This window comes from Equus przewalskii, chromosome 12, assembly GCF_037783145.1.
Source record: "Equus przewalskii isolate Varuska chromosome 12, EquPr2, whole genome shotgun sequence".
In the NCBI taxonomy this organism is placed as follows: domain Eukaryota; kingdom Metazoa; phylum Chordata; class Mammalia; order Perissodactyla; family Equidae; genus Equus; species Equus przewalskii.
Genome location: NC_091842.1, coordinates 19,779,323 through 19,794,719, shown reverse-complemented (window position 1 = coordinate 19,794,719; position 15,397 = coordinate 19,779,323). Strand labels below are relative to the sequence as shown.

Sequence of the window (15,397 nt, the reverse complement as noted above, 5' to 3'; positions counted from 1 at the left end):
CAGATCCTGGGCGTGGACCTAGCACTGCTGATCAAGCCGTGCTGAGACACCGTCCCACGTAACAGAACTAGAAGGACCTACAACTAGAATATACAACTATGCACTGGGGGGCTTTGGGGAGAAGAAGAAGAAGAAAAAAAAAAGATTGGCAACAGACGTTAGCTTGGGTGCCAATCTTTAAAAAAAGTTTTTTAATGATAAATTTTCACAAAAACAAAAACAACCAAGTGGCTTCCCAGTATATTTAGAATCAAATCCAAGTTTCACAGCATCACAAGGGGGCAAGCAAGAGCTCTAGGACCTGCTCCCTCCCCCCGCAAGCTCATCTGTAAATCTTCTGCACTCAGTTCCTCAATCCAGCCACCAGTGTCCTTCCTGCACCTCACCCAAATTCATGTCTACCTCAGAGCATTTGCTGTTCCTTCTGCTTGGAAACCACTTCTCTCTCCCCAGCCCCACCCCTATCCCCAACCCCCTTGCCTCTGAAACCCTGCGCTCTCCCCCTCCCACATCCTGTGACCTGACTCCTGTTTCCCCTTGGCTCCGTCTCATCACTTGGATCTCAGGTCAAATGTCTCCTCCTCACCAAGCCCTGGCCCAAGTATCCATCTGCAACAGGCACTTACAGCACATCATCAGCGTTAATTCCCCTGTAGTGCTTATTATTTGCAATTACAGTACCTCATCTTATTTATGTACTGGCTATGGCTTGTCCCCACCCCCCTACTTGAATGTAAGCTTCAGCAAGTTCCTATGCCTGTTCTCCCTGCCATATCCTGGCACATACAATAGTACCTAGTACACAGTAAATGCTTAGTAGATATTTGTTGAATGGATGAAGGAGAAAGAAGACAGCACTCGTCCTGTGCTGACCTGGGGAGCTCTGTGCTTGACACACTGGGCCTGGTTCTGCTCCCCTCTCCCTGGTGGGGCCTTCTCTCTCCAGCTCCACCCTCTCATTGACACACCCCTCTCCAGTACTGGTCACCCCTTGGCCTTCACACCCTCCCACTACTGAATGCCCCCTGCCGAGCACTCGGGCCCCCTTGCTCCAGCTCTCCATACTTGAAATCTCTCGGACTTACTTGTTCACAGCTCATATTGTCAGTCACTGAACCATGCAGATTCTATGGCAGAAGCCTGTCATGAGTATCTTTCTTCCCAATTCTAAGGTCAGCAAACAAGAGTAACTTCGAGAAAAAGTCTTGCTTTTTAGCTTGGTCCAACACCTGATCAACCCCACCTGGGAGCAGATGCCCACCAGATCTCTGGAGTCCACTCTCCTCGCACAGGTCATGCTCCACACTACTTTACAAAGACATTTTCTGACAGCACTTGTCAAACAGCCCTGCTCCTCCTCAAGAACTTTCAACGCTTCCTCAGTGCCTACAAGCTCCTCTACTGAGATCTGTGGCCCTCTCAGACTGGCCCCCACCTCTCTGCTGCATCTGTGTTCCCTTATTTTTTACTTAGTTCTTTATGTTTCAGTCAAACAGAACTGCTGACCATTCCCTATACATGCCCATCCTGCCTGAAATCTTTCTCATCTTTCAAGGCCAGTTTGAACCACCTCCTCCAGGAAACCTTCCTTGATTCAGAAGACCTGCCTGGGTCTCCTTTTGGTCCTCTTCAAATACTATTTTGTACTGTATTAGAATAATAGCAATAACCAATGTTGGTTAAACACTAATGTGCAAGGCACCATTCTATATTATTTCATTTAATCCTTACACCAATCTTACGAGGTAGATGCTATTGTTACCTGGGTTTTATAGATGAAGAAACTAAGGTACAGAGAGGTAACTTGGGGCAAGAAGTGACTTGCCCAAGATTGCAGTGCTATAAAGCAAGTGAGTCAAGATCTGAACCCAGACAGTCTGACTCCAAAGCCCATGCTCTTAAGCTCTACTCCACACTGTGTCCACCTTTTATCCTTTCTATGAAACAAGGCTCCCTCGCTGCTCCTTCTGCCTGAAAATCTTACCACACGCCAATTCCTGCTTAATGCTTTGGGAAACACAACCATCTCCTTCTCCAAGCTGCATTTCCTGGCATATCACAAACCAGGACAGGTTAGGTGGTGCCTCTGGACTTCCTCCATTACAGCCCCAATCACTCTCTTCCCACATAAAATGTGGGAACTGAATCAGCATGTCTCTGGAGCGCAGCACAAAAACCCACAGAGGCCTTAGTTGGTGTTTGCTTAATGAATGAATGGAGTCAGCCTTCCTCATCCTGGAATTCTCTTATCACCTGCAGTCTCTCCAAAGAAGGCACTCAATAAATGGTCATTGCATATTGACTGCACTTTCTTTTTTTTTTTAAGATTTTATTTTTTCCTTTTTCTCCCCAAAGCCCCCCGGTACATAGTTGTATATTCTTCGTTGTGGGTCCTTCTAGTTGTGGCATGTGGGACGCTGCCTCAGTGTGGCTTGATGAGCAGCGCCATGTCTGCGCCCAGGATTCGAACCAACGAAACACTGGGCTGCCTGCAGTGGAGCACGTGAACTCAACCACTCTGCCACGGGGCCAGCCCCTGATTACACTTTCTAAGTGAAAGGTCACTGGCCGTGGTAGAGCTCCAGTTTCCTGCTGAGACTCCCCCAGACAGGCAGGGCTGGGTCCTGCATCCTGAGGAGCCACCCCTAGCTCCAAGGGGGAGGCCACTCTCTGGCTGGGAACTAAGGACCAAAAAACCTTTTTCTGCAGTGGTTCTTGTTTCTGGCTGGCTCCCTGCCCAGACGTCAGTTCTCACCTCACTGTCACCTGTGAGCCTCTGACCTGTGTTCTGCCCAGATCTAACTGTTCAGAGGAAGTGAGAGAAATATCTGGGCTCTGTGTCAGTTTCCAGCATTGCTGCCTTATAGCAGTGAAACTTTGAGAAAATCACTTAAGCTCTCTGAGCCTCAGTTTACTCATCTGCAAAACATCGCTATTGATATTCATGCCCTGCCTCCTTAGCAGGCTTCTTTACACTTTCTGAAGCATAAAACGTTGACAATAATTCACTCAACAAATGTTTATTGCACATTTACTATGTCATACATATTATTTTGTTAAAATGTCAGTCTTCACTATAACCCTTTGAGGTAGATATTATTGCTCCTCATTTTAGAGATGAGGGAGCTGAGGCTCAGGGAGGACATGTGACTTACCAGCGGTGCCTTGGGGCAAGTTGCAGAGACTAGATCTGTGCCCAGTGCTTTCCACTCTTTCCACCCACTTCACTTCCTGGGCCTCCTGCTGGCATCAGTTATCCGGGGCTTGTCCATGCCCTCCATCTGGAGCCCCCTCCCCAAGCCTTAGTTACCCTCAGCAGTTACCTCTGATGTAGATAAGCAACAGTGGGATTTTTTTTTGTCTGACACAACAGAAAGATGTTGGTTGCACCTGTTACTGAGATAACACTTGAGAAAAGTCCAGCATCTTACTCTCTTCATTTTTTTAGAAAGACTGGGGACAGGGGTGTCAAGTTTAATCTATTTGAATCTTTACAGGCACTTTTCTTTTTACAAGTTTGAATACTTGAGGGGTCCTTGAGGGAAGCCCAAAGGGTGAATTTTGCTTCCCAAATCCCTGACCCAGTCAGTCCTCAGGGCCAAGGTCAGCCTCCAACCCGGCCTGCGGGAGCCGCTCACCCGCACTCCTCAAAGATGTCCGGGTAGTGCCGGAACAACACCGGCGGGTCTCGGTCACCCCGGACCGGGGCCCGAGGCACAGCCCGGATCCCAGGCCTCCGGCCACGCCGCCCCCCAGAACAGGAGCGGTGGATCCACTGGTGCGCTTCCACGGCGAATTTCCTCTTGAAACGCATGCCACACTCGGGGCAGGGGAAGGGCCGCTCACCCGAGTGCATGCGCCGGTGGCTGACCAGCAGGGAGGGGTAGGTGAAGCGGCGGCCGCAGTCTGCACACACGTGGCGCCGCTGGCTGCCGGGAGCGTCCATGCTGGGCATGGGGATAGGGGGCTGCGCACCTGCGCTCTGGTCCCAGGCAGCTTTCGTGGGTGGTTGCGCTCTTGCCGAGGCTTTGCTGATGGTTGAGTCAAGGTTGTGTTTAATCGGTTCTTTAGGCCGCTCCTTCCCAGAAGTCTTTCTGGGTCCCTTTGCTCCTCGCCCTTCCTCGCGTTCCTCGTCCTTCTTGTTTGGGGCCTCTCCTGGGAAACAGGAATTAAGTTACATTTTAAACCATTTGCTTAGACTGTCTTAGGTTATAGGGTGCTTTTACTTAGGAAAGAGCCAGAAAAGTACTGCCTAGTGATTACTGCACAGGCTTCAAAGGAAGATAAACAAGGTTCAAATCTCTTAAGAATGACTTATCTGGGCCTTGGTTCCTCATGTGTCAAATGGGAATCAATGGTTTCTTTACTTCACAGGGTTGCTGGGAGGATTAAATAAGTAGAAGCATGTTAAGCACTTAGTAAATGCTCAATAAGCAGTAGGTATTATTGTGGTTTCTTGATTTTTTTTGTAGGGTAAGACTTTTAGAGATGAGAAAACATAATTGTTCAAAATCACTCTGGTAGGGGATGGTGAGGGGAGAAGAGCCAAATTGTCAATTACTGGGCATTTTCTCTTTGCACTGCTTGAGGAATGTGAAAGGAAGACCTGAAGCCACTTCCATTCTTACAGGAATGGAAAAAAGAAGCCTGAGTGGTGTTTTCTACGAGAGGGACCTGGAAACCTGAGTCATGGACTTGGGCTCCTGATTCTCCTACTTTGGTCTCAACATAACTACTGTCCCAAGTTCTGAAAACTTTGTAGCAGGTCTGCCTTCTTTTCTCCTCTAGTATCCAACATCATTTGGCCCTTTAATTCCTCTAGGGATGCTGGACATGGGGATCTGAAAGAAATCATTGCTAGACAGGAACCCCTCCCAGGTTGGGGAAGACTTGGGACAATCCCTCACCTCTCAGAGCTCCTCCCAGGCTTTCCCCCTCCTCAGGATCCTGGGCGGCGGGGCTCCAAGCCTCACTCTCCTGTTCCATCCAAGAGATGAGGGCTGGCTTGGGGCCTGGGAATCCTGGGAGAGAACAGGGATCACAGAGCTGGCCTGAGAGGTCGTCCTGGGAAGATGGCATCCCCCTGTCAGGGTGAGGGCACCTCCTCAGAATTTATGCTCAATCTGGACAGGATCTGCAATGCTCCTGCATGATGGAAGTGGATGCAGGATGGACGTTCTCCTGAGGGGGTACCTGAAGCCCTGGGAATGGGGGCTGGTGCTGTTGGTAGAATAGTGCGGGATTAGGGCTGACAATCCTCTCGGTCCTCCTATATCACAACCCCTGTGAACCCCAGTGAAGGAGGAGAGGGGCGCTGACCCGGAGCCTCACCGAGCGCGCCCAGGTGGCCGTAGGTCTCCCGCATCACGTCCCGGTACAGGGCCCTCTGCGCGGGCCGCAGACACCCCCACTCCTCCGGGGAGAAGTACACGGCCACGTCCGCGAACCTCACGGCCACCGGCTTGTTGCAACCAGGCAGGGTCTCCCCCGGTCTCAGGGCCAGAAGCGGGGCTGGGGGCGGCGCCATGGGGCCTGCCAGCCCCGAGCAGCGGCCGCCTTGTCCCCGGGGCCACCGCCTCCCCGCTCCTGGCCTCGGCTTTAGTCGTCCACAGGAAGGGCTCCCGAGCCCGGGGCCCCGCCCAGGCTTGGCGTCCGAACGCGGCCGTGGGAACCGAAGTAGCAGAGACTGGCTGTTAGGGATGCGGGGATTCTGATGGGGCCAAATAAACCCCTTCGGTGTTTATTCGCTTTATGGCAGCTTGGACATAGACACCCGGGGTTAAGAGACCCGGAAGGTGCCTTCAGAAAATATGGCGACATCCTGGCTTCAGTTGTCACTGGCTGCTTTTAAGGGCGCCATCCCTTGATCATATCAAACATGGCGCCTCTCCGGTATCTCCGGCCTCACGGGCCACTTGCCCTTAAATACAATGGCCGCTGCGGGTGGGTTTTTTGGGGGGCTGTGGGGAGAGGGCAAGGAGAGGGAACCGAGAGGGTGTCGAGAGGAGCTTTCTTGCCTTCAAGAAAGACCGACCGGCCCGCAGGTTCTAGCACCTCGCAGCCAGCACTGCAGGGCGGCCGATGGTTGGCCGTGAGGGCAGGAAGCGGCTGCGCTGCGAGGCCGGGGCTGGCGGGGCGTTGGAAGGCGCCCGAGCCCTGAAGCCTCGGTCGGCGGGCTCTGGAACCGGTCGAGGACCTTGGCATCTGTGGAGCCCGGGATTGTGTCCCCAGCGATCTCCTTTCATGCCTCCTGACAGCAGGATCTGGAATCCGGTCCCTAGCCCCTGCGAGAAGATGCACACCCCCTGGCCAAATCGTGGGGACAGCCGAGGTAGAAACCAGGTACACGTTTACACTGGGGACCACCGCTGCAGAGCCCACCCGACTCCTAGCGCCTGCCGCTCGGCTCACAGAGTCTCTAGATCGGAGCTGCATGCGGAAGAATGTGCTTGGTGGGGCTGGAACTAGTTGGGGAAATTTTAAAGTACGTTTAAATTTTTTTCCAAATTCATTAAATGTACATGGTTTTTTAAAAGTAATACAAGAGGTTTATAATGAAAAAGACAATCCCCTGTACCCTTTCCCCCTGTTCCCTAGAGACTACTTTAAACTCTTTATTCAGTTGAGTTATATTGTACATAGTGTGCAATGCACACTTTCAGTGTAAAATTTGACAAATGCATACAACGGTGTTAACCATCACCCAAAACAAGACATAGGACATTGATGTCGCCCCTGAATGTTTCCTTGTGTAACCTTTCCGGTCAATACAAAATATTGTGGTAAAATACACACAAATAACCATTTTAAACCGTATAATTCAGTGGCATTTAGTACATTTACAATGTGCAACCAACATCACTACTTTCATCCCTCCGGAAGAAAACCCCCTACCCACTGAGCAGCTGCTCCCCATTCTCCCCGCCCCCCAGCTCATGGCCATCACTAATCTGCTTTCTGTCCCTATGAATTTGCTTTTTCTGGATATTTGACTTAAATGGAATCATACGATATGTGGCCTTTTGTGTCTGGCTTGTCCTTAGCAGAATGTGATTTCAAAGTTCCTCCATGTTGTAGCCTTTCTCAGTACTTCCTTCCTTTTTATGGCTGAATAATATTCCATTGTATGGATATACCTCATTTTGTTTATCCATTCAGCAGTTGATGGACACTTGGGTTTTGCACCTTTTGTCTAGTGCTGCTATGAACATTAGTGTACAAGTTTTTCAGTTTAAGAGCTTTGAGATATAATTCACTTACTGTACAATTCACCCATTTAAAGTGTACAGTTCAATGGTTTTGGTATATTACTAAATTTTTTAAATTGTGGTAAAATATATGAGACATAAAATTTGCCATTTTAACCATTTTTAAGTGTACAGTTCAGTGGCACTAATTACATTCACAATGTTGTGCAGCTATCACCACTATCTATTTCCAAAACATTTTCCATCACCGTGAAAGGAAACATGGAACCTATTAAGCAGTCACTCTCCTCTCCTCCAGCCCCTGGTAACTTCTTTTTTTTTGAGGAAGATTAGCCCTGAGCTAACATCTGCCACCAATCCTCTTTTTTGTTGAGCAAGAGTGGCCCTGAGCTAACATCTGTTGCCAATCTTCCTCTTTTTGCTTGAGGAAGATTGCTGCTGAGCTAACATCTGTGTCCACTTTCCTCTATTTTTCGTACGTGTGACACCACCACAGCATGGGTTGGTGAGCAGTATAGGTCCACGCCCAGGATCCGGCCCTGCAAACCCAGGGCTGCCAAAGTGGAGCACAGAAACTTAACCACTACACCACTGGGCTGACCCTGTTTGCTTTTTTTAATTGAAATATATTTGACATAGACATTGTGTAAATTTAAGATGTACGTGTTGATTTGATATACTTATATATTGAATGCTATCGTCACTGTTTGCTTTTCTTGAATTTTCTAATTGTCTTTCTTTTCTCCTTGCATTATCTGCCCTTTCTGCTTCTTTAAGTTGTTCCAAATTACCTAGAATAGCATCAAATCTGAAATCCCCATTTTTTTCCCGGAAAACCTCCCTCCTTGAGCCCTCAGTCCTCTCTCTCTAAGTTGGACTGGGCCTCGGCTCTCACCCAGGGTTTTCCCTTCCTCCTCTCCTGGGTTGTGTCCTAGATTCAGTGTTTTCCTGTCTTTCAGTCGAGATGGGTTCTGTCAAAGGCTTGTGGCGTTAGACTGTGAGTACTAGATGTCTTCATCCCCATGTTTGCAGTATTGCTGCAGTCGGGCAGGATGGCAGACACTGTTTGCTAAACAAGCTTGGGGCTGCTCACTGGCAATAACGGACAGGACCTACTAGGTCTCTGCTGGCAGCAGCCCACAGTGTGGTCTTGGAACCATTCCTTGCTCGGCTCTCCTGCCTGCCCTTGCACACACTGTCTCCTCTTTTTGCTCAGGAACGTTCTTTGTTGCTGATAAGCTAGTGCCTTTTTAGTCGTTATATTTTCTGGCCCTATCCTTGCTATTTTTCACCTGGAATACTTTCTGGCTTTTAATGTAACCTGCTGATTTCGCCTGAACAATTCTATGCTTACTTTATAACTGAGTTCTAGATGTGCCTCACTGCACTCATTGTGGTGAATAATGTGGAAATGGAGTCAGGAAAAATATATCCTCATAAATAAGTCTCTTTTTAAACAGAGAATCAACTTTACCTAAAGAGAAACTACAAAGCATTTCACCGAGACCAAAAAATACTTTTGTCTGTTCAGGTGCTATGTTTTTTTTTTTTTTTTTTTTGAGGAAGATTAGCCCTGAGCTAACTACAGCCAATCCTCCTCTTTTTGCTGAGGAAGACTGGCCCTTAGCTAACATCCGTGCCCATCTTCCTCTACTTTATACATCGGACACCTACCACAGCATGGCTTTTGCCAAGCAGTGCCATGTCCGCACCCGGGATCTGAACCAGCGAACTCCGGGCCACCGGGAAGTGGAACATGCGAACTTAAACACTGTGCCACCAGGCCAGCTCCTCAGGTACTCTGTTCTAAGTTGCTTCTCATTGCACTAGGGATGGAGAAGACTTAACTAATCAGATTGCAACAAACTTTCAAGACTAAAACTATTCCATCATAAGTGGCTGACCAAGTTGTTTTTCCTGCCCATCATTATAAAAATACAAAGATGCTCTTGCTTTCAAATTTTTTTGATTTATTTTTTAAATTTTTATTTATTTATTTATTTATTTTGAGGAAGATTAGCCCTGAGCTAACTGCGGCCAATCCTCCTCTTTTTGCTGAGGAAGACTGGCCCTGAGCTAACATCCATGCCCATCTTCCTCTACTTTCTATATGGGATGCCTGCCACAGCATGGCTTGCCAAGCGGTGCCATGTCCACACCCGGGATCCGAACTGGCGAACCCCAGGCCGCCAAAGCGGAACCTGCACACTTAACCGCTGCGCCACTGGGCCGGCCCCTCAAATTTTTTTAATGCCCACCAAATTGTATATGTTTGTTCAAGAATCTAGATAATTATGAGAAGTTATAAAACATACAGGAGATAATTATGGTTCATAAATTTTACCTGTCAACAACAGGGTCTTTAAGGGAGAGATAAAGTTTAAGGGAGAGCATCTGAACTTTAAGGAGAGCTAAAGTTTCTTGCATAAAGCTCAGCCCTATGTTGAAGTGTCTAGGAGTGAAATGTAGCGATGTCTGCAACTTACTATGAAATAGGTTAAAGAAAATAAGGTGGATAAATGATGGCTGGAGGGATGGATAGATGGATTGATGTGTGATATAGCAAATATAGCAAAACTGCAGAATCTAGGTTAATTGTAGAGTCTAAGTGATAGGCTTATGGGTGTTTACCATAAAATTCTTTCAACTCTTGAATGACTGAAAAATTTTATAATAATATGTTGGAGGGAAGCTCTGCTGTTTGTTCTTTAAACTATAAAGACATGCTGAGTGCCTTCATGTTTTTTTTATAAGTTAGACAACTAAGGCTCAGAAATGCTAAATAATAGACTTAAGGCCACACAGCTGGTGGGGACTGAGCTGAACCTGGAATCTAGGTGTACCAATTTAGGAGAGGCTATGTGGTAAAGTAATGATAACACCCAGTTCCCATTATTAATCATCTTTGGAACCCAGGGCTCTGGAGAAGCAGTCCCTTGTCCAGAGAGATATTTGACTCACCAGCACCGTTCCTGGCATGCAGACGTTCTGAGTCCCACCCAATTCCTTGCTTATTCCTTCAACGGTTTCCTGTTCAAAAGCAGGGCTAGCAGATCCAAATGGGTCAGAAAGATCTTTCTTGACTATTGACAACATACAAGCATTAGAGTAAAAATTAGACTGGGGATACTATGCCTTGATTTCAACTCTAATCACAGTAATTTACTCTCTCTTTTAAAAAAAGTTCCCAGAATTGTACTTCCAGCTGCTGTGGCCCAAGAATATATCTTCATTCAAAAGATGTAAAATCCAGGGAACATGCAAATAAGTGAAGAAAAAACATTGCAATCACTAATTCATAAAAGTTGGAAAAAAAACCTTTAAGCTCATTAAGTGTGATACTTTTGTGCAGTACACGCAGAGTGACCGTAGGGCAGGACAGTTCCCCACCTGAAGTCACTGTCTTCTCTATGGCCACCTCTAGGTCTTCAAGACCAAACAGTGCCAACAATGGCTTGACACCGCACGTGTCTCTTTGCCAGATGTTTCACTTGCCCTGGCTAAAAGACAGAATCCTTGGATGAGCTTCCCCCAGTGGGGAGAGGCCCAAGGTGTGCCCTCTATTCCAGGATCCCCAGAGTAGCTATGGGCTCCTTTAATAGGCTCTTGTGTCTAGGAAACCCCTGTACCCTTGTATAGGAGAGATAGAGACCAGAAAGCAGATTGCTTTAAGGGAGAGAACAATCCAGAAAGAAATGCCAGTTGGGTGAATGGTTTGCAGTGAAGTAACCCCAAGTGAGACTTGGAAGTGGAGCTTCAGAAAATGGGTTCAGCCCTCAGGTGGCCTTTCAGATTCCTGCCTCCTTCTTCCAATGTACCTTCTCTGTGCTCTGTCACCTCTGCTTATTTCCTAACACAGAGCTTTGTTTTTCCTTAAATGCCCACTTCCTTTCCTTATCCTGATAAAATGCATAAACTTTGCCTCTTCTTTTCCAGAGAAAACTCTAACCATCTCATGTGAGCTCTATCACCTACACTCTTGGAATATATCTGGAAAGTACCAGAAATGAACTGGGGGATCCTGGCCTCCCAAAACAGGAATTGGCTCTGAAAGCCCTACTGTAGGCTGCTGCCACCTCAGCCTCTCGCCAGAGCGATGGATCCACTGATGGGCTTCCAAGGCATACTTGCACTTGACGCATTTCCCATACTTGGGGCAGGGGTGGGGCCAGCTGTCAGAATGGATGCGCTGGCGACCGAGGAGGAGAGAAGAGTAGGTAAAGTGAAGGCCACAGTCAGGGCAGGGATAGAGCTTCTCGCCTGTGCCTGTGGATAGCCAGCAGAGAGGTGCAGGCAAAACGGAGGCTGCAGGTGGGAGAGCTGTAGGGCTTCTTGCCTGTGTGCTTGCGCTGGCAGACTGCCAGCAAGTTGGGGTAAGTGAAGCCACTCTTGCAGTCTGGGCGTGGGTAGGGCTTCTCCCCGGCATGAGCCCGCCTCTGGATGGCCGGGGAAGCCCTCTGGCAGAAGCGTCGCCCACAATCAGGGCAGGGGTAGGGCTTTTCACCTGTGTGGATGAACTGATGCTGGAGCAGGTACTTGCGCTGGGAGAAATGGGCCTGACAGTGGTTGCAGGGAAGGGGCCGCTGCCCAGAGTGGACCCGCTTATGTCTCGCCAACAAGGAGGGACAGCTGAAGTTGCAGCCACAATCTGGGCAAGAGTAGGGTGGTCTGCGGGTGGGAGTGTCCTTGAGCCAAGGGTTGATGGGGCTTTGCCTTGAGTTCTCGTAGAGCTCTGGGCAAGCAGCTTTGTGATTGAGGTCAAGTGGCGTGCTGGATAGCAGCCACTCCTTGAGAGACACTCCCTCATGTTCCATCTATTTTTGCTTTGGACTCTTCTTTAGCACTTCTTTCTCCTCACTCCCATCGCTGGATCCTGAGACAGGGGAAAAGATAAAACTTGAAACTTAGACCACAGCCTGCCCTGGGAGGCAGCATGAATGGCTGAGTATATGGCCCCCTGGGAATGAGGCTCAAAGATTGCCGCCTCACCAAGCTCTGAAAGCTAGCCTGGAGTAAAAGCAAATTTTATTGTTGCTCAGGGTTATGACAGGAAAGCCCTGAAAACTGGAGATAAAGGGAGGAGTCAACATTATTGAACTCCTTCTCTGTGCCAGGCATTGAGAGCAGAGATGGTCCCAGCCTTCATGGAGCTTACAGTCCTAAACCTCTTCATGATCCCTTTGCAAAACAGCCATTAAATGACCTCCCATGGTGCCATTCAAGGCCATTATCAAAAAGTCTACACTTGCACTGCACTCTAGGTTCCACCGGAAACCTGCTGGGAACAAACACTACGACATCATGGCTGGAGGAAAAACGTGTTTTCTTTATTTTGAAATCTCTGACGAGGCATTATCCATTATACTATGATCCACATAATTAATATCCAAAAGGAATATTTGTCTTCATTTTATCACACAGCAAAAAACAAATTACAAGTGTTTCCTATTTCCCTTAGCTGCCTTGGAGGCCCAAGCTCTATTTTGCATTTAACTGGGGTTTTCCAGCGTGATTAAGTGGTGCTATAAATCCCAATTTAGCTGTTGTATTGAGCCATTTTGCAGTGAGATAGGAACCTTACTGCAGATGAGGTGCAGTGAGACATGATGGGGCTTTGGAGGAGGCAGTGTGCGCTGAGATCCGCGTGGGAGGGCGGGGGGTTTGAAGTGAAGTACCTGCGACCTTTGCTGGGCTATCAGCCTTTGGATCCTGGGCCTCCGGGCCCCACGCCTCCACCTCTCCTTCCACCCAAGAGATAAAAGCGAGTTTGGGGCCTGAAAATGCAGCGAAGGCGAAACACTGGGTTCAGCTGAGAACTGGAGAGCGGAGGGTGAGGCTGCTTCCTCAGTGCCCCACACTTCCAGTCCACTCGTCTCCGGACATCAATCCCCCTTCCCACAGATTACTGGGGGTCCTGGCCGGATCGCCGGACCTCACCGAGCGCGCCCAGGTGGCCGTAGGTCTCCCGCATCACGTCCCGGCACAGGGCCCTGAGCGCGGGCCGCAGACACCCCCGCTGCCCCGGGGAGCAGTACGCGGCCACGTCCGCGAAGCTCAGGGGCCCTGGGCTGCTTTCCCTCGTCCGCCCCGGCCCGGCCTCCCCGGGTACTTCCGCCGGGACCAGGGCCAGGGGGCGCCACGGGCAAGCCCCTCGTGCTTCGCAAAGAGAGGCTTCCGGGATATGTGGAAACGGTGCAGCATTCCTGCCTTTCCTCAGAAAAAGTCCTTAAAAGCCCACAGCCCTGCCCTTAACCAAGATGGCACCTCTTTAGCCTCAACAGCCCTTGCTTTTCCTCTCTGCGCAGACGTACCAAAGGGAAAGCGGCAGGGCAGCTGGACTCCGTAGCGTGACACACCGACAGATGACGTTGATTGGGTCGCACCGGCGGACAGGGGGCAGGAAGGCTGTGATTGGTCTTTCCGGAGCGGCCTGTTTGAAAGGCTGAAGGGAAGCAGCGAGTGGTCTGCAGGTGGCCTGGGCCGAGGGGCGGCTGGATCGCTCTTGATTTGGCTTCTCCGGAACAGCAACCTAAGAGAGAGGCTCTGATGGGTTGAAGCTACTCCCTTACGGACTGCTACTCACATGAGACCTCTTACAGGCAGGTCCGGATGTCCGGGGCTTGGAGGTGAGTAAAAGCTTAGGGCAAAGACGGGCGGATTTTGGAGGTGAGGGAGTTGGGGGCGGCCTACCCTCTGGGTACTCAGGGCTAGCCCGGGCCGGCTGCGGGAACCGGTTCCTACCTGTATTTGATTTGGGCCATGCCCCGAGATCACAGATGCCTTTCCTTTTCTAGACATAGAATCTGAGGGACAGAAAGGCCAGGTGACTGCTCACGGGGGACAGAGCTGGGATTCAAAGTCATCTTCTGACTCCCAGGTTCAGCTAAGTGCTCAGTGTAGCGCACTGCACAAAGTAAGTACTTAATAGATATGAATTTGTAGTTGTTATTGTAATTACATTACGATCAGTACCCTGTCTCAAGCAGAAATCCTGTATTCAAACCGTGAACAGTAATGGGCACCCCTCTCTCTGGTCTGTCAGGCAAAACTAGCAAGCAGGCTGCATAGGCATAGAGTCAGTGCAAAATCTATGCCGTACTGTGAAGCGGCCTTGCAGGGCATCTTAAGCTTGTGTCAGAATGACTTTACAACCCTTTACCTCATGACTGAAGACGCCAGCTGGAAAACCTCTGCAACAGGAAGAGATAAAGAGTACCTGGCTCTCACATAACCTAGCTGCATTTTTGAGGTTTGGGAAATGATTAGCGACTCTGGTCCTTGCCTCTCTCCACACATAGATAACATCAACATTCCAGGATTTATAACCAAGAAGTTCTTATTTATTTTATCTTTAATGTATTACCTAGAGAAAAACGAGATGTACGCTGTCATGGAGGAACAGATACCCCTTTGACGTATATGATTGTTTGATGTGCAAGCCCCTTTCTGCACATACACTGCTTTGAAAAACTATATAAGCTGCGCTCAGATCTGTAGACCTTGAAACTTCCTTCAGAACACTCTTTTGGACTGTTTCCCAGGCTCAAGTTCCTCTTCTTGATTATTGAATAAACTCCTTCATCTAACTTTATCGAGATTCTTTATTTCAGTCAACAAAATTAAAGCTCGTAAATGGGTAACAAAAAAATCAGATCATCTCTTAAGATGAAAATTTTCAAACTTTTCTAAGTATTCATAAGAGTGGAGAAGGAAAGTTCTAGAGATGTAAAAAAAAAAAAAAACGGTGTCCATCTATTTCTAAAGTGTTGGACTCTCTTAGACTACTGGTGGAGTGTAAGGTGGTACAACCACTTTGGAAAACTGGCAGAATCTGCTAAAGCTGAATCTGTGCATACCCTGTAACCCAGCAATTCCACTCTTAGGTGTATACCCAACAGAAATGCATGCATATGTTTACTGAAAGATATGTACTCAAATGTTCACAGCCAGACTAGTTGCAATAGCCCAAAACTGGAAACTATCCACAGCAGTAGAATGAATAAATAACTGTGGGATGCTCATTCAGAAATGAGAATGAATACTCTACAACCACATGCGTCATATGGATAAATCTTGCAGACAAATGTTGAGCAAAAGAAGCCAGACAAAATAGTATATATGATTCCATTTATATGAAGTATAAAAACAGGCAAAACTAATCCCAGCTATTAAGAATCAGGATAGTGGGT

General features: G+C 48.4%; 2 protein-coding genes and 1 long non-coding RNA gene across 5 annotated transcripts; 1 reads left to right on the top strand and 2 right to left on the bottom strand.

The window, feature by feature from the left end:
• Nucleotides 1–3,004: 3,004 nt before the first annotated feature.
• LOC103547223 (zinc finger protein 688) lies at nt 3,005–6,397 on the bottom strand. 3 transcript variants are annotated; one of them, XM_008514306.2, is made up of 3 exons: nt 5,332–6,397; nt 4,908–5,021; nt 3,005–4,155 (listed from the first exon to the last, which is right to left on the bottom strand). In XM_008514306.2, exons 1-3 carry the CDS (start codon nt 5,525–5,527, stop codon nt 3,635–3,637), a joined length of 831 nt encoding a protein of 276 aa, XP_008512528.2. In that variant the 5' UTR covers nt 5,528–6,397; the 3' UTR covers nt 3,005–3,634. The 3 variants fall into 3 exon arrangements, with proteins under 3 accessions (XP_008512528.2, XP_070424148.1, XP_070424147.1); XM_070568047.1 differs by having other exon boundaries at nt 4,908–5,083; nt 5,332–5,781; XM_070568046.1 differs by lacking the exon at nt 4,908–5,021 and having other exon boundaries at nt 5,332–6,129.
• LOC139074878 (uncharacterized) lies at nt 5,815–14,799 on the top strand. The gene is made up of 5 exons (XR_011524758.1): nt 5,815–5,943; nt 6,261–6,342; nt 13,514–13,834; nt 14,003–14,121; nt 14,576–14,799. It is a non-coding gene; the product is annotated as an uncharacterized lncRNA (long non-coding RNA).
• Nucleotides 11,046–13,428, bottom strand: ZNF785 (zinc finger protein 785; the record flags this gene model as incomplete). The annotated part of the gene is given in 4 exon segments (XM_008514366.2): nt 11,046–11,473; nt 11,475–12,081; nt 12,884–13,007; nt 13,141–13,428. Coding segments are annotated over 4 exon segments (1,317 nt in total), but the record flags the coding sequence as incomplete, so codon positions are not given.
• Nucleotides 14,800–15,397: the final 598 nt, after the last annotated feature.